Source organism: Eucyclogobius newberryi, unplaced genomic scaffold, assembly GCF_026437365.1.
Source record: "Eucyclogobius newberryi isolate DKJ021-1_F unplaced genomic scaffold, fEucNew1.0.hap1 SCAF_4, whole genome shotgun sequence".
NCBI lineage: Eukaryota > Metazoa > Chordata > Actinopteri > Gobiiformes > Gobiidae > Eucyclogobius > Eucyclogobius newberryi.
In genome coordinates, this window is record NW_027316056.1 from 4,964,937 (window position 1) to 4,989,269 (window position 24,333).

The 24,333-nt window shown below is 38.8% G+C and overlaps 1 protein-coding gene across 1 annotated transcript in view; it reads right to left on the bottom strand.

Annotated features, from left to right (window-relative positions):
- Nucleotides 1-518: 518 nt before the first annotated feature.
- The window catches only part of LOC140377954 (dual specificity testis-specific protein kinase 2-like), a 28,822-nt gene continuing 5,007 nt past the window's right edge, over nt 519-24,333 (bottom strand). The window contains exons 2-10 of the mRNA XM_072463579.1: nt 10,986-11,107; nt 10,090-10,138; nt 8,511-8,657; nt 5,633-5,715; nt 5,016-5,106; nt 4,826-4,909; nt 3,260-3,346; nt 3,093-3,183; nt 519-2,245 (exon numbers count right to left, since the gene is read on the bottom strand). Of these exons, the coding sequence (XP_072319680.1) occupies nt 1,083-2,245; nt 3,093-3,183; nt 3,260-3,346; nt 4,826-4,909; nt 5,016-5,106; nt 5,633-5,715; nt 8,511-8,657; nt 10,090-10,138; nt 10,986-11,107 (1,917 nt within the window). The 3' untranslated portion in view covers nt 519-1,082. The remainder of the gene's footprint in view (nt 2,246-3,092; nt 3,184-3,259; nt 3,347-4,825; nt 4,910-5,015; nt 5,107-5,632; nt 5,716-8,510; nt 8,658-10,089; nt 10,139-10,985; nt 11,108-24,333) is intronic.

The following is a 24,333-nucleotide window of genomic DNA, read 5'->3' on the forward strand; positions in this document are numbered from 1 at the left end:
TTGTTTGTTTGTGAGAGAAATCTGTGCTCACAAGATGGTGCTGTGCTCTGGTCCTGAGAATTAGTCTTTGTAAACTTGGGAGAGCAAACATTTGAAAAGTAAAAAGTACAAACCAACCAAAATATACAAGCCATGTTGTCTGAAAATACTCTAGATGTGGGATTTATTAAAAAATTGTTAATATTGCAATTGCTGTTGAAAATTTGCATAAAAAGAGATTAAAACGGGTAATTGGTAACACTTGATAATAACTACACTTTAATATCCTTAATGACGCATGAATAAAGACTTAATGAACAAATAGTTTATTAAGGCTTAGTAGCACCTTAGTTAAGTAGTCACAAAGCCTGGATCCTTCTTAATTAACTGTTTGTCCATTATGAATTACCTTTTTGGTTGTTTGTATTATTATTTTTTGCTCTCTTCTCCTTTCACATTCATTTTATAGTGACTTTTAATGCTTGTATATGTTGTATCGTCATCTTGTATCTTATTGTATCTTTTTTATAGTTTTGGAAAGAACTTTTCGTATGAATTGTAATTTAATGTAAATAAGTGGGTGAGCTAACCGTTTCTCGCAGCTAATGCTAACCTTTATTCAAATGTTAAATATAAAATAAATAACCAATTACATTTTTAAGTAAAGGCATTCTGATTGTTTTTCATGAGAAGATTATTTCTGTTTGGTGTAACAATTAGTTTTATTCTAAAATGTTGTACGCCTCAATAGTACGATTAGCGTTAGCATTGAGACACAGACAAGTCCGTTCACAAACAAGTTTCCTTTTGTCAAGTTTTATAGTCTTTAAAATCCACCACAACACACTGTTCACCGCCTGATCTTATAGTATTTAAAATAAAACATATTTAGACCGCAATAACCCCATTGAGACAGAATTAGACAAGAAGTACTGATGCTAACAGTGAGCTAGCCAGGTGCCCAATTAAATGACTGATGTTCACTCTCCTCAGAGAAATAATGCTTTCATAAATTCCAGAAAACGAACCCAACTGTTGGATTCAGACTGTGTAGTGACTGTTACATTCTGTGCTTATACCGACACTTCTCCTCTGCTTTAACTCTATGTCTGCGCCTCCGGTAGTGGCAGTCCCGGTTCACGCGCTGCACTCGGCGTCGCGCTTAACCCGTTCGTCCCGCGACACAGTAAAGCTTTGGTTGCGCTGTTCGCCGAGGCGGAGGCCGATCCGTTCCCCCCCGATATCGTCCCGTTTAAATTCCAGTGTGCTCTTTGCCTCGGTATGGACGCTCTCCTCCTCTCCACCGCCGCCGCCGTGGTCACTCCCGCCGAACCGCGCAAGCAAATCGACGGCAAGCTCAGTCCGACCAGGCAGCAACCGGGGCAGGAGATGACGTCGTCGCCCGGCTCCGCTCGCGAGTCGGGATTGTAAAGCGGCGCGGCGGGTGCGTAGCCTTTGGCGCCGACCGCGACCCACTGTCCGAACGTTTGGTTGTTGTTGTCCAATCGCGGCAGAGGAGGCAGAGTCGGCGGCCCGTTCGAAATCGGGATGCGCCAACAGTTCGAGCGCAGACAGGTGGAGGTGGAAGTGAGGAGCGGTTTTGTCGCTTGGTTCGATTGCGACGTCCCATCGGCGGATTCGGGCGATTTCGTGCAGTCCATGGGCTCGATTTGAACGGCGCTCTCCTCCTCCGCTTCGTCCTCCTCGTCTAATCGCTCCAACGAAACCATTTCCAGTTCGACGGGTGAATTTGTATCCTCGCCCGTCGCTTCCTCTGTTACCGCTTGGAAATTCAAATCGTTTTCTTCAACTTCCACGCGCGCACGGTCGTCGTTTTGTTTCGTGTCTTTCTCGCTTTGCAAAACCACGGTCCTGCCCAGCTCCGGCGTGCACGGCAGCGACTGGCACCTCCTGGGGGGCGCTCGGACCCCCGGAGATGATCTGAAGAGGTGCGGGGACATGCACGGGTCCCTCAGCGCGGGCAAAGTGAACGTCAGGCTGATCACAGACTTGCTCGGCGTGTCCAGAAGTTTGCATTTGCCCCCGTTCAGGTCCTGGCGGAGGGAGAAGGGGTTGACCCGAGCGGGCGTCCCGACCGGAGGTGGCGTGAGGGGCGACGGCGACAGCATGTCCGACTGACTCCGGGCCAGACCCTGCTGCTGCTGCTGCTGCTGCTGCTGCTGCTGTCGTTGTGGAACGCAGTTGCCGTGGTGACAGGGTGAGCTGCGGCGTCGGTACGGGCTCACGTCGGCGACCGCTGGAGAGAAGAAGGATTTAAACCGTAATTTGATTTACAGTCAAAAATGAATCATGTGCAATACTGTCATATTCAGGTGCAATATTCTCCGTCCACATAACTGCTGTAAATAAGAGTGTTACTTTTGTTACTATTATTTTTTTTACTTTTTATTAAGAATATAAGAGGTTTTCTATAAGAGTTTTTATAAGAGTTTTTTCTATTAAGAGTGTTTTTTTAAAGTTTTCTATAAGTTATCTATTCTCTTACCTCTCGTACCTACTTTGAGTTGCAACACTGGAATTCCCCCATTGTGTAAAATAAATAAAGGCTTATCTTATCTTAAATATATTTGTATACAAGATAGTAAGGCTTGGCAGTTCTTTTGACAGTTTACCCCGGCCATTGTGAACAGGAATTTGCTCTTAATTTGAAATAAACAACTAAAATAAACAGTCAGAATTTGTGGAGGGAACGATGTCTGTGCTTTTCTGGATTTAGCACAAGTTTGATTTCACGGATTTCACTTTAACCTTACAAAAAACGTCTTGTTATAAAAAATATAACAACAAAAATGTCTTCTCGAATTGATATTGCTGACACGAAACACAGTGACTTCCAAACACATTGAGCTCAAAAATCAAACATTATTATATCGAAAGAGACTTAGATGTTACTCCTTTTCCAGATGTGTGACCTTCTCCACGTTAGGGTTAATTCACTCTCTTGTGTTTTTTCTATATTTTGCTGTTGTTGCTTTTGTTTTTCAGTTTCTTCTCTAATCTACACCCACTCAAAGCACCTATACTCCTCTTTAACGCGTGAAAAAAAACACTAATAAAAGAAGTATGATAGAAACCATAGCTCTTTTTACCGAGTGCGACGGGCTCGTCCTTCTCCTCCTCCAGCTCCATTCCCTCCAAAGAGAAGACGATGTCGGAGAAAGTGGGTCGCCTCTCCGCGCTCATCTGCAGAACGGGGAAACGAGGCATAACGTTACATAATGTTACGTTAACGTTTAGCGACATTCTGACACGCTCTCACGTTACAGCAGGTCACGGCCAGGCTGAAGAAGGCGGCGGGACAGTCTCCGACCATGTGTTCAAACGCCTCCACGTCCAGACCAAAGTCCTACAAACACACACACAATGAACTCTTACAGCCGTGATCGTTTGCATCATAAATCTATAGGATTTATCGGAAGAAATGTGCCTCTAAATGTCTTCAAAACCAAATCCTTTTATTGTATAGAGCACATTTTACACAGATTCCAATACAAAAAGAACAAAATGAATAATAAATGCTTGATTTGACTAGTTTTAAACCAATAAAACCAGTCAAATAGAGGTAAAATCATAAAACCGTAAAATAGCAATAAATAAGTAACAACAAATTTAAATGTGAATTATTGTAAAATGAACCACAAAAGGGCAGAAAATCACTTTATATGTGTTTGGAAAAACAGAATGTGCTCCTTTTTTTTCCATTATAAAAAAAAACAATTGCAATTGAAGTTGGCACAATTGTCAAATCACAAGGCTGCGAATATTGTCTTTTTTTTGTTTTTTTACATAATAACTTTGTATCCACAAACTCAGAAACTCGTTTGACGAATGCACAAACAAACATGAACAAGTCACAATACTTTTTTTGCATGTCCTCTGCAAAGAAGGACGTTTCTTAATTTGAAAACTCCAGTCGTACCTGTGATTCAGAATCACACGTCTACAAACATGTTCTGAGATTCATGGGATTCTTATTTATTTGTTTTATCAGTTCTTATTTATCGCCTGCGTCTGGGGTCGAATGTAACTGTGGCAGTGGGATTTCTGGATGTGTTTGGCTTAACTCTGTTGCTGCTGAATTAAATAAGATAAAACTCCTGTCCATGCACAATATTATCCATAAAAAGATGTGGTAAACCTGACCAAGACACTAAGGAAATCTAATCTGATCTTTTACAGAGTGCATCATTTCTTTGTCTTTTCTGGATGAAAGTTAGTTATTTAGACCTTTTTGTACATAAAAAAGAATGTGATTTAAATTGATAAACTGGGATTAACCTCAGAATATCACAAAATATGGAGGAATAACCAAAACTGAGACACATGTGAGTCTTAAACACATTTAATATTGTGTTTTACATTATTTATACATGTAATAGAAGATTATTTCAGCATTTTTGATGAAGACAAAATCTTGATTTTTAGGTTTTACTGGACAAATACTCACAGGAATGTTGAGCCCACAATATAGTTTTTATTTTATCTACAGATATATTACATACTTTACCACAAATCATACTTTTTGTAAAGCTCAACACAATTTTAAGGCTAGAAAATAGTATGTTCTCCCTCTTTTGTAATAGAAAAGCAAAGTAATTGATATTATTCATACCCAGGCAATTCAATATTGTTGCTCAGTCTTTGCTATAAAGATGTATTATCCATGGCATTTAGTTCTGATGTCAGGTGATCATTGAAAGAGTAGAATGCTTTACTTCGTTTGGCCCCCAGTCGCTTCCATTCCCAATTTTGAACAATCTGATGACATACAGTAGTTCTTAAATGATCTACACACTGATTTTATTTCAATTTGAATGTTTCCTACCTCTGTTCTTGGTAGAAAGTCGGGATCAGCTTCAATCCTGGCGATAATCTCACACAGGATGATGCCGTAAGCGAACACGTCCACCTGAAGAAGAAAGAGTGACATGACATTTCACTCTGAGCTTTATGCAGTGCAGGGTTAACCTATTTCACATTGACACAGCGCTCTCTGGTGCTCATATTGCATTTACCCTCTCGTTATAGATCTCTCCTCGCAGAACTTCCGGGGCCATCCAGTAGGGGGAGCCAACGATGGCCAGAGGCTGCTTGTTCGCGCCGTCACTGGCAAAGACATGACAGAAAAAGAATAATACATGTTTTAAAATTGTTTTCCGTAAGGCTTTCCTTCTTTTTGTTTTGTCCGTTTGTGTCTTAAAATTATAAAACCTTTCAACAAACAACAACATTGTTTTTATTTATTTCAGAGACAAATTTCATAATCTTGTACTTAAGAATTTGACGTATGGTATTGAAGGATTTGGTGATATCTGATTCCAAGCTTGATTTATTCAAGTTTAAAAATGAGGCAGAGTTCAGAATCTTCAGTAAGATCAAGAAGCAAGAACATGAACAAGGTTCATCTATTTTTTCCACATTTGTATGTCCCAAATATGTGCCATTTTGGCCATTTTTACACACAGAAAATGCCTTATTTCATATCATATCACCATTTCATTTTATTTAAGTAAACTAAAGAAGAGGTTTGAAAATGCTCTCTCTAAACGACATGTGTTCCTTTTCACCCGCAGTGTCTGGCCTTAAACTAAAATGAATAGTCTGAATGTTTCTCGGTCCTGTCGTCACTGACCTGTAGTCTGGGATCTTCTCTGCGAGTCCGAAGTCTCCGACCACCGCCGAGAACAGTCCAGTGTCGCAGCGCACCAGGCAGTTCTACAGGAACCACATACGGGAACCACACACGGGAACCACACACGGGAACCACACACGGGAACCACACACGGGAACCACACACGGGAACCACACACGGGAACCACACACGGGAACCACACACGGGAACCACACACGGGAACCACACACGGGAACCACACACGGGAACCACACACGGGAACAAAACAAGTCTGACTCGGGGAACATTATAATCAGCTTTTACAAATGTTTGACAGCAGTGGCTCTCGAACCTTTCACACCAGGAACCACCTAAAAAAAGATATGACTTCCAAGTACCACCAGATCTAAACCGAGTCTAAAACAGGACTATTCTAGGGCTAAACTAGGGCTAAACCGTGTCTAAAACAGGACTATTCTAGGGCTAAACTAGGGCTAAACTGGGTCTAAAACAGGACTATTCTAGGGCTAAACTAGGGCTAAACCGTGTCTAAAACAGGACTATTCTAGGGCTAAACTAGGGCTAAACCGTGTCTAAAACAGGACTATTCTAGGGCTAAACTAGGGCTAAACTGGGTCTAAAACAGGACTATTCTAGGGCTAAACTAGGGCTAAACCGTGTCTAAAACAGGACTATTCTAGGGCTAAACTAGGGCTAAACCGTGTCTAAAACAGGACTATTCTAGGGCTAAACTAGGGCTAAACTGGGTCTAAAACAGGACTATTCTAGGGCTAAACTAGGGCTAAACCGTGTCTAAAACATGACTATTCTAGGGCTAAACTCGGGCTAAACCGAGTCTAAAACAGGACTATTCTAGGGCTAAACTAGATCTAAACCGAGTCTAAAACAGGACTATTCTAGGGCTAAACTAGATCTAAACCGAGTCTAAAACAGGACTATTCTAGGGCTAAACTAGATCTAAACCGAGTCTAAAACAGGACTATTCTAGGGCTAAACTAGGGCTAAACCGTGTCTAAAACAGGACTATTCTAGGGCTAAACTAGGACTAAACCGTGTCTAAAACAGGACTATTCTAGGGCTAAACTAGGGCTAAACCGTGTCTAAAACAGGACTATTCTAGGGCTAAACTAGGGCTAAACCGTGTCTAAAACAGGACTATTCTAGGGCTAAACTAGGGCTAAACCGTGTCTAAAACAGGACTATTCTAGGGCTAAACTAGGGCTAAACCGTGTCTAAAACAGGACTATTCTAGGGCTAAACTAGGGCTAAACCGTGTCTAAAACAGGACTATTCTAGGGCTAAACTAGGGCTAAACCGTGTCTAAAACAGGACTATTCTAGGGCTAAACTAGGGCTAAACCGTGTCTAAAACAGGACTATTCTAGGGCTAAACTAGGGCTAAACCGTGTCTAAAACAGGACTCTTCTAGGGCTAAACTCGGGCAAGAACAAACCAAAAATAGGACAAAATTCAAAATTGTGGATTGAATTGAAAGTAACTTAACGCATGATACAGAAACACACGATCAGACACATTTTGAGTAACTGTATTCCGGCACATTCCAGATACAATACAATACAACCTGTTTAGTTTTTTAAGACAAAATAAATGTTTTTAACGTGACAACCAACAAACTAAAAGAAGACGTGATGAATTTGATTAATGGCTGTGTTCCGGTGCAATTATCCTCTCAGAATATGAAAAACATCATGGCAACCAATTCAAGCTTCAAACTGCACAGTTTAAGTAAGACAAAAAGAAGAATATGCAAATATGTTTTTCCTTCTCTAATCAGTGATAAATAAATCTTAAATCTATAACAAACTGAAAAGTTAAAAAAAGCTTTTTTTTAGTCGTGTATTGTTTACACTTTCATATAATTCAATAATTCAGTGTAAAAGTATTCTAAGTATTCAGAATACAAAACTGATTCATAACTTGACTAATCGTGACTAGACTTCTATAAATAATTCTTTCAATCATATTTTAAAATCAGAATACTTTATTGATCCTCAAAGGAAATGATTCTGTTGATGGAGCTCAAATAAATATTGAAGGCACAAAAGAAACACAATCGGTAACAATTTGAATATACAGTGATCCCTCGCTATATCGTGGTTCACTTTTCGCGGTCTCGCTGCTTCACGGATTTTCATCATGCATTGTGTTCTGCATTCTGATTGGCTAAACAGTCTCTCCGCGTCTTCTCTACCTGTGTGTCAATAACGTTATGGATTAATATGGACACGTACGTAAAACCGCTTGCCAAATTGAAGTTTGCGAGGCCGGTGAGAGCGAGCGTGTGAGCTTCAATGTTTTATGGAGTATTTCATTGTATAATAACTGTAAAAAAATAAAGGTTTCTACTTCGCGGATTTCGCCTATCGCGGGTTCTTCTTGGAACGTAACCCCCGCGATAAACGAGGGATCATTTGTACAAAGCTTTTGCAGTTCAATGTGCAACTGGTGAGGGTTCATTCAATGATTTAAATTAAATAGTCTTTATCTGTAAATACTGTATTCAGTCGTCATATTTCAGCCTTTATTTGGTTGATGACAAAATAAAGACTAAAAAGTCTCAAAATCAAAATTAGCGTTTGACAAGTCGACCACAGAAATAATCGTTAGTTGCAGCTCTATACAGCGCTCTGATTGGACCGTGTGACAGAATGTGTTACAAAGTACATGTAGTATTCTGTAACTAAAAGTATTCCTCCCGTCCCTGAACGAGCCCCTCTGTCCTCTGTCCTCCCCCCTCTGTCCTCCCCCCTCTGTCCTCCCCCCTCTGTCCTCTGTCCTCCCCCCTCTGTCCTCTGTCCTCCCCCCTCTGTCCTCTGTCCTCCCCCCTCTGTCCTCTGTCCTCCCCCCTCTGTCCTTACCTTGGAGGTGAGGTCGCGGTGGAAAATCCCTTTACTGTGCAGATACTGAAGCCCTCGAGCGATGTCCAGAGACAGGCCGATCCTCACGCTCCACGACAGGTGCAGGTCACTGTCCAACAGCTGCTCCAGGTTTCCCCCGTTTATGAACTGCACCGGACGAAACACAGAGTCAGACAGGAAAAGACAATCTGACATTTATCATCTGCCTTCAGTCAAGACAAGGAGCCAGCGCACGTTTGCTGCTGCGTTCAGCCAAACAAATCTGCAAAGGATGGCATGATTTAGGGGGAAAATAATGTGTATCATTTGGATTTTTCAAACACGTCTAACACATAATGCAGTAAGATTTGTGATCAATTTCGTTTCACAGTGCACTTTTCAAATGTTTTGAGAGGGGAGTTGAGCTAATACAACAATCTCATGCATTTCAGAATGTGTTTTGTAGAAGTCTAAACTACAGGGTTTAATAGCAGACTACATGATATTCATCTTATTATCTGGAGCGTACAAACTCTAACGAGACCCTTTTTAAACAAATACACTGGCATTAGTAAAGGAAAATGTCAAAAAGAATAAACTATTTCAGATTTTCATTAAAAATACACTTTTTTTTGTTAAATATTCTATATCTAGAAGCCTTTAGGCACCATATTTCAATCTTTATTTGGTTGAAAATGTATTGTCTCATTGTACAATAGAAATAATTATTAGTTGCAGGACTAGTTTACAGATTCAATCTATAACCTAAATAATTGCAGCCTTTGCATTTGGATAATACCCCTTTTTACCCTTCCACCCCAGTTACTAAAGACTTTGCTGATTCAAAGTTAAGCATACATTGTTAAGTGTACTTTTTACATTTACATTTTGAATTTTTAAATACATTTGATATGAACCAAATGAAGGTGGAAATAATATTTACGAATAATTTCAGATGTTGATGAAAATCTGAAATAGTGTATTCTTTTTGACATTTTGATTTAATAATGCCACTGTCTTTGTTATAAAAGTATTTTAGCATGTGTTATAGAGTCTGTTTGGTCCAGATATTTACGATTACAATGTTTTTACAGTGGAATAGTCACAATCAGTGGATTCATTGTTGCTGCCCTTGTACTTCTACGTGTATTACATTATTACAGTAAGATTCATTTCGATTCCTCCAATCAGCAAATCTCAAAGCCTATAATTGTGTATGTGATATAATTCTAAATATCCTGCCTTATTCTGTCTAAAACCTGCTAACTCTGTCACACATTTCAGCTTTTCCTCAAATCTTAAAATTCTTGGATATTTTCAAAATGAGCAAAATAAACTGTCTATCACCTAAATATTTCACCCCTGAAATGGACTCTAAACACACACTTTTTCTTGAACAGAAGCTTGGATTAAACCTACAGGAGGCGTGTTCATCAAATATTAAGTGCAGACGCAGTGAGACAGGGACATGTGCAGCAGCGTCATGAATCATTGATGTTTTCAGACTCCAGACGTAACCACGGAAACGCCTCTCTGCAGACAGCACGTCCATGGACTAATAAAAACAATATGAAAGATTTGAAATAAGACAGAAGCGCACCTCTGTGAGGGCGTGGAGCTGGCCTTCGTGAACGCACACGCCCAGGAACCTGAAGACACAAAGATTAGTATTAGTATTGTTACACAGAAATGGATCATATCTGCAAAGTATTTAATAAAATACAGACAAAAGCAGTTGCATCCAGTCACCACTTTTTATTATACTTAAGTAGCCCCAATTGAATGAATACATTTATCCCAAATGTACTCAAGGTTAAAAGATAATAATGTGTTTTTTATACAGAAAAGTACTAGAAAACTGTCGATATGTAAAAAGAAAACTGTCTCTTTACTGTATCTGTACAAATAAGGCAAATTAAACACATGATTCACTCCTAAATCTTCAGCCAAACCACTATTGTATTTTCTGCTGTTGTGCCACCTACATAACTGAATAATTAGTCGACTCAAACACCATCGACCTCGTCTGTCACATTCATTTTGTTCCTACATTGACATAAATGGTATATACGGAATGTCATTTTTATTTGACATCTTTAAGCCCTAAATAAACATGGTTTAGTCCCTTAATATAATATGCAAATAAAACATGTTGATTGTGCGTATTATGATGATGATGATGATGATGATGATGATGATGATAATGATAATAATTGTTATCTAAAGGTGGTTCTGATGTCTTTAAAATGAATTACGTAGTGAGTGATGTTTTTTCAATACCTTAATTTAAACAAAAAGTTGTTGTTTTTTACAGCAGAGATCAAGCCAACACACGGACAGATACGGCAATGACAAGTGTAACATTAAAAACATATTAAAATTGTCAAATCTTAGGGAGTTTCTCAAGAAAAACAGACAAATCTGAATCACAACCCTTTTTTAACAATTTTCTTGAACTTGAATGACGCACGAGATCCCAATAGTGTAGTTACGCACCTGAGTATGTTCGGGTGGCAGAGGCGGTTCATGAGCTGCACCTCTCGCAGCATGTTGGCTTTGTTTGAGGCCAAAGTGTTCATCTTCAGAGCCATGACCTGCCCCGTGATCCTGTGCTGCACCTGGAACAAGGAGACAAGGAAACAAGGAGACAAGGAGACATTCAGCAACAACCAAAGCCAAAAGATGATCAAGCCGACGTGTGAGCATAAATATGTCAAAGTGTGTGAGGCTAAATGGGATACGAAATGTCATGTAAGGGGAAAACAAAAGCGACAAAGAACAAGTATGTTTCAAAAGGCTGTGGCTGCAGAGCCGCGGCGCGGTCAAATCAATAGATCCATGGGTCACTGCCATATAGCCTCATGGCTAACCCTGACCCTGACCCTAACCCTGACCCTGACCCTGACCCTGACCTTAACCCTAACCCGGCGCGGGCTAAAACGTTGCGGTCAAATAGCGCAGCAGTTTAAGGAGCCGCAGCACAAAATAACATGGCAGTTTTCGGCCGCGCTCTGGAGACACTCCCTTTTCAAAATACCTTTGTGCACAATTTTAGCCATTCATTTACACTTTAAAAAACAACAACATGCAGGCAGCGAAAAAAGAACCGCTCAGGAACCGGTATCGAAAAGCAGGTATTGTTAAACGCAACCGGTATCGAATACACAGCTAATAGTTCCCAGCCCTATCATATTTTTATTTGGATAATCAAAATTATTGTTATTTGGGCTCTACCAACTCTAAAAAGTGTCAAACTAATTCTGGATTTCATCAATAATACACTTTATCTGTAAATATTCTCCATCTAGAAGTCTTTATTCACCATATTTCAATCTTTATTTAGTTAAAAATGGATGTACTAGTCAACTTTTTTGTTGTCGCTGAAAATAGTTAAAAGAGAATTAGTTGTTTGCAAAGGGAATTATGTTAGCTAAAGTCCTGGCGATTTGCAAATCAAATTCAATTCCGTTGCGTTACATCTTGTAAGTCACTATTACAGTAGGACTTTCTCGTCGTCACAGTAACACGCTCTGTGCGTGTCGACCGGTCATTGACCGGAGCTTCAGAGTTCAGCTGTCTGGACCTGCCCGAGTCCAGATATAGTCCTGATTTAGTCCAGATATAGTCCAGATATAGTCCAGATATAGTCCTGATTTAGTCCAGATATAGTCCAGATATAGTCCAGATATAGTCCAGATATAGTCCAGATATAGTCCTGATTTAGTCCAGATATAGTCCAGATATAGTCCTGATTTAGTCCAGATATAGTCCAGATATAGTCCAGATATAGTCCTGATTTAGTCCAGATATAGTCCTGATTTAGTCCAGATATAGTCCAGATATAGTCCTGATTTAGTCCAGATATAGTCCAGATATAGTCCAGATATAGTCCAGATATAGTCCAGATATAGTCCTGATTTAGTCCAGATATAGTCCAGATATAGTCCAGATATAGTCCAGATATAGTCCAGATATAGTCCTGATTTAGTCCAGATATAGTCCAGATATAGTCCTGATTTAGTCCAGATATAGTCCAGATATAGTCCAGATATAGTCCTGATTTAGTCCAGATATAGTCCAGATATAGTCCTGATTTAGTCCAGATATAGTCCAGATATAGTCCTGATTTAGTCCAGATATAGTCCAGATATAGTCCAGATATAGTCCAGATATAGTCCAGATATAGTCCAGATATAGTCCTGATTTAGTCCAGATATAGTCCAGATATAGTCCAGATATAGTCCAGATATAGTCCAGATATAGTCCAGATATAGTCCAGATATAGTCCTGATTTAGTCCAGATATAGTCCAGATATAGTCCAGATATAGTCCAGATATAGTCCTGATTTAGTCCAGATATAGTCCAGATATAGTCCTGATTTAGTCCAGATATAGTCCTGATTTAGTCCAGATATAGTCCAGATATAGTCCTGATTTAGTCCAGATATAGTCCTGATTTAGTCCAGATATAGTCCAGATATAGTCCAGATATAGTCCTGATTTAGTCCAGATATAGTCCAGATATAGTCCTGATTTAGTCCAGATATAGTCCAGATATAGTCCTGATTTAGTCCAGATATAGTCCAGATATAGTCCTGATTTAGTCCAGATATAGTCCAGATATAGTCCAGATATAGTCCAGATATAGTCCAGATATAGTCCAGATATAGTCCAGATATAGTCCAGATATAGTCCTGATTTAGTCCAGATATAGTCCAGATATAGTCCTGATTTAGTCCAGATATAGTCCAGATATAGTCCAGATATAGTCCTGATTTAGTCCAGATATAGTCCAGATATAGTCCTGATTTAGTCCAGATATAGTCCAGATATAGTCCTGATTTAGTCCAGATATAGTCCAGATATAGTCCAGATATAGTCCAGATATAGTCCAGATATAGTCCAGATATAGTCCAGATATAGTCCTGATTTAGTCCAGATATAGTCCAGATATAGTCCAGATATAGTCCAGATATAGTCCAGATATAGTCCAGATATAGTCCTGATTTAGTCCAGATATAGTCCAGATATAGTCCAGATATAGTCCAGATATAGTCCTGATTTAGTCCAGATATAGTCCAGATATAGTCCTGATTTAGTCCAGATATAGTCCTGATTTAGTCCAGATATAGTCCAGATATAGTCCTGATTTAGTCCAGATATAGTCCTGATTTAGTCCAGATATAGTCCAGATATAGTCCAGATATAGTCCTGATTTAGTCCAGATATAGTCCAGATATAGTCCTGATTTAGTCCAGATATAGTCCAGATATAGTCCTGATTTAGTCCAGATATAGTCCAGATATAGTCCTGATTTAGTCCAGATATAGTCCAGATATAGTCCAGATATAGTCCAGATATAGTCCAGATATAGTCCAGATATAGTCCAGATATAGTCCTGATTTAGTCCAGATATAGTCCAGATATAGTCCAGATATAGTCCAGATATAGTCCAGATATAGTCCAGATATAGTCCAGATATAGTCCTGATTTAGTCCAGATATAGTCCAGATATAGTCCAGATATAGTCCTGATATAGTCCTGATTTAGTCCAGATATAGTCCTGATCTAGTCCTGCCGTAGTCCTTCAGTTCAGAGTCCCGGAGTATTAATAGAGCTCTAATAGGCTTTCTGGACTTCCCATCACCGCTGCTGATCTGCTCAAATCCACCGCCGTGACACACACACTGTCAACAAACGCACGTCTAGACCACGCTTTGGACCAAGTCTAGACCACGCTTTGGACCAAGTCTAGACCACGCTTTGGACCAAGTCTAGACCACGCTTTGGACCAAGTCTAGACCACGCTTTGGACCAAGTCTAGACCACGCTTTGGACCAAGTCTAGACCACGCTTTGGACCAAGTCTAGACCACGCTTTGGACCAAGTCTAGACCACGCTTTGGACCAAGTCTAGACCACGCTTTGGACCACGTTCAGACCGGGTTTAGTCCTATAATGGAAAGTGCACAAATCCACCATATATATATATATATATATATATATATATATATATATATATATATATATACATACATATATATATATATATATTCATTGTATTGTTATTGACTATTAAACATGCTCTCGAGGGCCTTTTCTTTTAGAACGTAAAAAAAGATATAAAAAAGCACTCAGGATTTCAGATCAGTTCGTTTTCCCACATCAGGAGTTGAGTTAGAGCTCCATCTACTGTCTGCAGGGGGAATTACACAGGGGAGATGAATAAAGCTAGCTTGCATGCTATTGTTAGCACCCAGTAATGAAAACGATTTGATGACAGAAATCCTCACGAGTCTGGTGATGGTTTATGGACTTAAAAACGGTGCTGAAGATCTCAGAACTTTGACTTTGATGTCACAAATCTGGAAAAATTCAGAAGCTCAAAGGGAAAAAGAGAAATGAAACCAGCGTACCTCACGAAACAATAGGTGCAATACAGGGTCTATGATACCATCTCGATACATGGATAACCAGTGTTAAACTAAACACTAAATGTACAATGCATTGATTAAGTAAAATAACAAAATGCACGTCATGTTTACACTGTCCTTAATGTGAGAATACAAGTGTCCTATAATTAGCTCACTTTTCCACTCCTCAGATTCAGCTGGAGGTCCGGAAGTGGAGAACTCGAAATTTATATTGACTTTATGTTGTTTATCTCTATCAATATTCCACATTGAGAACAGCCCTAGGAACAATTTTATAACATGGTTAAAGCTCAAAAAAAGTCAATTGTTTATTATGTGTCATTTCAGAGGCCTGCACTTCACCATCAGAAAAGAACAATCTGAATGTTCACAATTAGCATATTTTTTCTTGGAAAATTAAATTGTTGTCTGTTTTAGTTATTTAGTAGATAATATTTTGAATAGCAATAGACCGTTATAATGCTAATTATGCAATGGAGGCGACTGGAAGCTAAATTAATTGAAGCATAAAACATGTTTAATGATTAACTAACATCAGATCTAAATGCTAATGGTTTTGAGTTTTTATTAAATTCTTTAATTTCCTGGGTAGAAATGCAAATGTTAGTTAATTTTCTTTTCTCCTATAAATGATGAAATTTGTTGAAATATCTGTGAAGATAAAATGATTTAAAACAACTATTGTGGCGGTCAACACTTATATTATTATATTATTATTATAATATATTTGTCCAGTAAAAAATACAACCTCCATCAGTGCTCCTAATCTCCTTTTAGATAAACAAATAATGCAAAATCTAATTGTAAATGAGTTTAAACTAGGCTCTGATATCACTTTCAAATATGTGTTTTTTTATTTGCCAAAACCACCTTTACTTGATTTCTTATATTTTCACTTCACTTTAACCTCCAGTAACGTCTGTTCTGTTCTTTAAAATGTGCTGTTTACGCACTTTAAATACTTTGTATCTCAATTCAGGAGTCTGCAAAGATGTTCCTGTATTGCCAAAGAAGATATCAGAATATATATTGGACAAAAACCCTGTACAAGTTGGTATTGTGTAAATAAAGGGGAGATGTGAACGTTGTTGAGCCTCTAAGCAACTTAAACGCAAGTTTAGAAGGATTTGGCCGGATTCCAAAGCATTTAAGCCATTTACAGAGGTTTGATACTCGAGATCTTGTTGTAACCTTGGTATTCCTAACCATCTATTGCATCTACTGCCTGTGTTAATGTGCTGAAAACCATTATCTAGCCACCAGCCAACCGCGCCAAAGTCGACATCACTTTACGAAACCCAGGGCTATTTAACTGCTGTGAGTGTGTGCGTTTGGGGAGTGAAACTTCGATAAGAGCTTTAGGAATGTGCTCCCGACGGTGATTTACTTTGAACTCGGTCAATCATTCAACAACAACAGCATTTCTGCATAACTCCATCCATGAGTCTTCATCATGATCCGGTTCACGTCCAGAGAAACTATTTGCAAACAGAAACAAGCCGTAAATGGAAGTCGACTAATGGAGCCGTCGAGCTTTGAGTGCTGCTTTCTCCACCATGTAAATGTAGACAATGCAATAGTCTTATTATTGTTAAGAAACACTTTGGTAACTACTATATCATTCTGACCAAATTCTATAGAATCCAGGACTTTACAAGGGCTAAATGAGATTAAAACCAGGTCTAAACTATAGATCTGTGTCGAATTTGGCGATATGACCGAAAAGTAACAGCTCAATTGTCATTTTTGGAGTATTTTTGCTCTCGATAATGACATTCAGACAATGACAGTGCATCAGGAATTTGCTAAAACGAGTCCGTAAATGTCTTGTTTAAGGTTCAAGACGAGTGCAACATGTGAATGGACCATAAAATTAACCACAAAAGTACAAAAATATCAGTTTGTACACTAGATTCTATTCTAGGTCTAAATTAAGGTTTAAAAAAAGAGATTAAAAATGGACCACACAATTGCTTTACTCATTCTAAATAAGGACAAACCTAAAAGAGAACAAAAATGTGGAGAAGAGACTTTATCTTGAGCAAATATTTGAACTGTAGAGGAATCTACGAACCTGAAGGACCAACATACCACAGTTTGAGAAACGCTGCACTAGATGTTTCTGTCCCTTTTTGGAGTCATTTTTAATAGTTTTGATTATAGACAATATTACTCAATACAACTAGGGATGTCAAGATTATAAGGTCAATCGATAATCGTGATTATTCAGGTCACAATATAATCGTAAGAACCAAAAAAATAATAATCGTGACTGAAAAAGAACATTAATTACAGAAAACAACAGCAAACAGACGGGGCAGAATCAGAGAGAACACAGGATAAGTAAAGAAAAGAAAGGTTAAAACGTATTAAATCCAAAATAAAAGTCCCATTTTGCCCATTGTTTGTCAAATGTGTCCAGATGTGATTCTTTTTAAATTGTGACTATTTTAGAGGCAAAATTAAGTATTTTTTGTTCAATATATAGCAAAACAAATAAATAAATGTAAATAACTTTATTTTATCTGGCTGTTTATCTCACATTTAACTTTATTCTGTCTTCTTTTTTCCCCCTAACACTAAAATCAGATACAATGACATGCCTAAAAACAACACTTAAAATATCTTCTTTTTTTTTCATACAACTCCCCCTCGTTTGCTTTCCCTTGCTTATCTCCATGGATATAGATACGTCTAAAGCCCACTGTGGAACATTCAGCAAATCATCTTCAAGCATATGGTGAAGCCTCCACCAGAAAGAGTTCTCTTAATTTACTGCACTTTTAAAAGTATTGGCTGAGGCTCAAGCATCAAACAAATAAAAAGGGCTGTGAACAAAGAAGTACAAACAAGTTTATTCCATTTTCTTTAAAAAAAATCCCCTCATTTTACGACACACCTGAACTTTGAAATCTGCATATCTTCAAAAGAACATCTACAATATCATCAATAATTGCACATTTCGCCATTTCAGCTCCATCTCCACCGCAGCAGCAGAACCATCAGCCTCCTCAGCCTTTCCATCTCCACCCAAAACAATCATACTCATGTTCGAGCCCCAAAGCTTATCTCTGATTCAGTAAATATTTCATTCGTCTGTAACGTTTTGAGACATAAAAATGAATGTACTTTTTCAGTTTTTTGACAATATCTCCTGCTAGAGCAAACGTTTTAGTTCTTCTTCCCTCAACATTTGTGGTTGTTACACCGTGCCTGTCGATATGGTGTGTTTGGGTCATGTTTTGAGTTTTGGTCATGTTTTGTGCGTTTGGGTCATGTTTTGTGTGTTTTGGTCATGTTTTGTGTGTTTGGGTCATGTTTTGTGTGTTTTGGGTCATGTTTTGTGTGTTTGGGTCATGTTTTGTGTTTGGGTCATGTTTTGTGTGTTTGGGTCATGTTTTGTGTTTGGGTCATGTTTTGTGTGTTTTGGTCATGTTTTGTGTGTTTGGGTCATGTTTTGTGTGTTTTGGTCATGTTTTGTGTGTTTGGGTCATGTTTTGTGTGTTTGGGTCATGTTTTGTGTGTTTTGGTCATGTTTTGTGTGTTTGGGTCATGTTTTGTGTGTTTTGGTCATGTTTTGTGTGTTTTGGGTCATGTTTTGTGTGTTTGGGTCATGTTTTGTGTGTTTTGGGTCATGTTTTGTGTGTTTTGGTCATGTTTTGTGTGTTTGGGTCAAACACATGTTTTGTGTGTTTGGGTCATGTTTTGTGTGTTTTGGTCATGTTTTGTGTGTTTTGGGTCAAGTTTTGTGTGTTTGGGTCATGTTTTGTGTGTTTTGGGTCAAGTTTTGTGTGTTTGGGTCATGTTTTGTGTGTTTTGGGTCAAGCACATGTTTTGTGTGTTTGGGTCATGTTTTGTGTGTTTTGGTCATGTTTTGTGTGTTTGGGTCATGTTTTGTGTGTTTTGGGTCAAGCACATGTATTGTGTGTTTGGGTCATGTTTTGTGTGTTTTGGTCATGTTTTGTGTGTTTGGGTCATGTTTTGTGTGTTTTGGGTCATGTTTTGTGTGTTTGGGTCATGTTTTGTGTGTTTTGGTCATGTTTTGTGTGTTTGGGTCAAACACATGTTTTGTGTGTTTGGGTCATGTTTTGTGTGTTTGGGTCATGTTTTGTGTGTTTTGGTCATGTTTTGTGTGTTTGGGTCAAACACATGTTTTGTGTGTTTGGGTCATGTTTTGTGTGTTTGGGTCATGTTTTGTGTGTTTTGGTCATGTTTTGTGTGTTTGGGTCATGTTTTGTGTGTTTGGGTCATGTTTTGTGTGTTTGGGTCAAACACATGTTTTGTGTGTTTGGGTCATGTTTTGTGTGTTTGGGTCATGTTTTGTGTGTTTTGGTCATGTTTTGTGTGTTTGGGTCAAACACATGTTTTGTGTGTTTGGGTCATGTTTTGTGTGTTTGGGTCATGTTTTGTGTGTTTGGGTCATGTTTTGTGTGTTTGGGTCATGTTTTGTGTGTTTGGGTCATGTTTTGTGTGTTTGGGTCATGTTTTGTGTGTTTGGGTCATGTTTTGTGTGTTTGGGTCATGTTTTGTGTGTGTAGTCAGACGATATCATGTCAGTCCAACAGAAATGTATTAAATGTATGTCTATAAATGCAGTTGAAGTTTCATGATCAGAAAAATGTGAAATATCAGTAAAGTGAATGACTAAAGTGCAGAAATATGACCTCATAAAAGCGCTGAACGATTTGGGGAAAATATCGAATTGTGATTTTTCTGACAAGAATTGCGATTTGTTGTGTTTTTGATATATATATATATATATATATATATATATATATATATATATATATATATATATTTTAAACTTATCCAGTAGAATTGACAAAGAACTGAAATATGAAGAACAAACTATGTATTTATGTATAGAGCGAACCTTTAGTGTTAGCAGTTATTATGCAGATTTGTTGTTTGTCGAGGAAATGATGGTACTTCAAAAATTCCAGCCGTTGCAATTTATTCTATTGTATTCAAATTGCAGTTTCAATTTGATTGAATTTAATCTTGCATTCCGACCTTGTAACCTTGAAACTTATGGTTTACACCATAAGTTTTGTTTATAATCAGCTCTTTTTGAAGCATTTTTTACTATAAACGATACACTCAATATTAACATTTTGCATTTCTTCAAAACAACACTCACAATATCTATATTTCAATGTATTGTCCACCTCTAATTACTGCATTAATCATGAATCTGATTTTAAATACTTGTTAGGTCCAAACTGTCTCCAAATACAAGTACAGGTAATAAGTAATGACTCGAGTTATAATGTGTGCTTCTCTACCCACCTCGGCCTGTGCCCTTATATTTCAGTCTTTACATGTTTCTTGGCGTTTTGTAACTTTATCCATTGTATTTATGTAGTTGTTTTTAACGTTTTACTGTGCAGTTTGAGCTTTAAACATTAAATGGTTCTAATAAACTACAAAAGTTTCTCCAGGTTTTCATGGTCGTCCCCTTCTCTAGGATGAAGGGGCCTCATGTTGTGTTGTGTGTGACAGTAATCTGCTTACTCTGCACAGGTCCTGACCTCACTCTCACAACGCTCCCTGACCCACAAAACCAGCAACAATAAGCAACAAGTTATATTACAGACCAAACTCCTAAGATTTCCTCCACCAATCATGAAGATATATTATGCTGTTTCTTCAGTATTTAGCATCAAACTATAACATGCATAGCTCATGTTTTTGTATTGTGTTCATTGTAAGCCACGTTATTGATCTATAATGGCTTGACAATAGACACAGGTCCATAGATACAGTCGGGATCTGAGGGAACAGACCACTGTGAGGAAGAAATCCATTCATTTCAATGTAGAAGAGCTGTTCCAAGCACAAACACAGACTTTAGGAGTGATGTTGTGTTAGACAGATACAGACACAAAGAAAAGAAGAAGAATAAAGGGATTCCACGGCGCAAATTTGAATAAATAAATAGGAATGCTAACAGTAGCTTCGGGCTAAATGATATTGTTATGCTAGTGCCGCCTGCTGTATAAACAATCTGTTTACTTTGCTATTAAAAAAAAACAAAAACACATCTACAAAATCCATAAAGACTCAGTTGTGACTTCACTTGGATTAGATGTGCTTAATATGTACAAAATTCACCAAGGAAACATGTTCAAAGAGGGAAAAAGTGCCAATCCCGACTGTATACGTTGACTTCCTGCTCAAAACTGCGAATATGAAAGGCCTCTTCCTAGTGGCATTTCTAAGCATCATTTTTTGAATTCTACATGTTTGAGTCAGAATTGTTCTGAATAATCACAAGTAAGAACTAAGCAGTGGGCGGAGATTGGGGGTAGGTGAATACACGAAAGCCTCAACTACAGGCCAATACAGGATTATTCAAACATGCATGAATCAATCTAAATACAACTCTGAGTAAGATAATGGTGAAGCAACATAGTGATAACATAGATACAAACTCATAAAAGTCGATTTTATTTCATATTTCCACTGAAAACTGTTGCCAATGGGGCTATTTTTTTCACATATATAAACATTAAATCAAAATAATGTTATGCAAACACCAACATTCTTGATATAGACATAAACAAATACATTTTAGAATATGCAGCATATTCAAACATTAATATCCCACTTTGTATCTGGGACATAAAACTCCTGCAATTACAAACAATAGAAAACTAGATACAGAACGGACCAACTGTCAAGGACTAGGTGCAAATAACAGTGGATATTTATCAAATGGGTGCCAAATGTGACGAATGATTTGTACCTAAAACACTTTATTCCATCTCTCTGTTTGTTTACATCTCATAAAAAAGCATATTTAATTCATTATTACCTTTCTGTGTTGCAAGACATTTAACATGTTGGAAGCAAATATGGATTGTCCTAATTATGATTGTGATATTTTTATATTCACTTGTGATTGTAAAGAGCCTGTGTTACAGCTTTTACACCTTTAAATTGTGCTTGAAACAGCGAAAGAGCGATTATCTCGTGCACATTCTGCCAACACTGTCTGGCCTCTTCGTGCAGCTCCTCCAGCTTTAGTTAAAGGGATTGACCGTTCGACTCTCTAGAGGTGAGAGGGCACGGGCTGTATGGAGATCAGTCTGGAGCCTCTGCACACCTTTTATAGTCCTGCTTTAGTCCTGGTGTAGTACTTAGAGCTGCTTTAGTCCTGGTTTGGACATACACCAATCGACTTAGGGGCAGTGAAGTCAGTGAAAGTCCTTGTTTAGTCTTGGTTTAGTTCTGGTTTGTTCTGACATATTATTATTGTTCAGAATCATTATTAAGCATTTTATTTTTGGAGCTACTGTGTCCAAGTTGTTTCTCTTGTAAATCCAAAACGTCTGTCTAAGTCTGAACACTGTAGAAAAAGATTCAGTTGTATCATCTGGATTCTGTTTTTTGAAAAAACAAGACGTTTCAACTCTCATCCAAGAGTTATTCTCAATCTGCGAATCGAGTCTGGGAACTCAGATCCTACTCAGTGTAAGCCCCGCCCACTGGGCGGGACCTCCTGATAAAGAGAAGTTTTTGGTTTCACTTGAGACGGCTCTTCTTTGTTTTCTAACAGCCCTGAGATGGGCTATCTACATCCTATTGTAACCTGACTTTCACTCCCTCCTCACTGAGTACCCGATTAGCATCAGAATTCCCCGGGCGTCTCCCACTCCAGGGTTTCAAGACACTATTATATACAACCGTAAGGTTGAATCTTAAACCTCCTCAAACAGACATGGAGGTTTAACGGCAGGGCCTACTCAGAGTAGGATAAATATCTGAGTTTCCAGACTCGATTCACAGATTGAGAATGACTCTTGGATGAGAGTCGAAATGTTTTGTTTTTCTAAAAAGTCCAGATGATACAAAGGTATTTTTTTCGACAATGGAACACTCCTGGACAAATGAGGGATAACACCAAAATGTTTCTAAGTCCGAACAGTCTTGAAATGTATTTCAGTTTTTTATATGTACTTGTGCTACCAAAAGGTTTCTGGTCTGATTACCGTAGTACCTGTCCCAGAACAAACGATGATAAAGTCTCCAAAGTCTCCAATACTCTGCGCATATGTGCATTAAATGGCAGGCCGTAGTCAAGGGGGTTCGAACGAACCGCCCATTTGGGCCAAAAAGGTCTGTCTTGAGGGACCACAGATATTAGCCCTTCGGGGTCGACGCCCGCACTGGTGCGTTTTGAAACATGGTCGGCTTTAGGACCGCGCGGCATGAAAACTAAGTGACGTAGACAGCTGCCGTCGACGTCAAAGAGGAAGAACGAATGAGAGGAATCATGCTGTTTTTGAGTAGTTTTGGAGAGTTTTAGTATTTCAAGTATTTCATTGTCAGTAATATAGTTGTTGTGAAGCAAAATGAGGGGCACACTTCATGTTGATCAAGTTTAGTCCTGGTTTGGACCTGCTTTAGTCCTGGTTTAGTCCTGGGTTAGTCCTGGTTTAGTCCTGGGTTGGACCTGGTTTAGTCCTGGTTTAGTCCTGGGTTGGACCTGGTTTAGACTTGCTTTAGTCCTGGTTTAGTCCTGGGTTAGTCCTGGTTTAGTCCTGGTTTAGTCCTGTTTTAGACCTGGTTTAGTCCTGGTTTAGACCTGGTTTAGTCCTGGTTTAGACCTGCTTTAGTCCAGGTTTAGACCTGGGTTGGACCTGGTTTAGTCCTGGGTTAGACCTGGTTTAGACCTGGTTTAGACCTGGTTTAGTCCTGGTTTAGACCTAGGTTGGACCTGGTTTAGTCCTGGGTTAGACCTGGTTTAGACCTGGTTTAGTCCTGGTTTAGTCCTGGTTTAGACCTAGGTTGGACCTGGTTTAGTCCTGGGTTAGACCTGGTTTAGACCTGGTTTAGACCTGGTTTAGTCCTGGTTTAGTCCTGGTTTAGTCCTGGTTTAGTCCTGGTTTAGACCTGGTTTAGACCTGGTTTAGACCTGGTTTAGACCTGGTTTGGTCCTGGTTTAGTCCTGGTTTAGTCCTGGTTTAGACCTGGTTTAGTCCTGGTTTAGACCTGGTTTAGACCTGGTTTAGACCTGGTTTAGTCCTGGTTTAGTCCTGGTTTAGACCTGGTTTAGTCCTGGTTTAGTCCTGGTTTAGACCTGGTTTGGACCTGGTTTGGTCCTGGTTTAGTCCTGGTTTAGTCCTGGTTTAGTCCTGGTTTAGTCCTGGTTTAGTCCTGGTTTAGACCTGGTTTAGTCCTGGTTTAGTCCTGGTTTAGACCTGGTTTAGACCTGGTTTAGTCCTGGTTTAGACCTGGTTTAGACCTGGTTTAGACCTGGTTTAGTCCTGGTTTAGACCTGGTTTAGACCTGGTTTAGTCCTGGTTTAGACCTGGTTTAGACCTGGTTTAGACCTGGTTTAGTCCTGGTTTAGACCTGGTTTAGACCTGGTTTAGTCCTGGTTTAGACCTGGTTTAGACCTGGGTT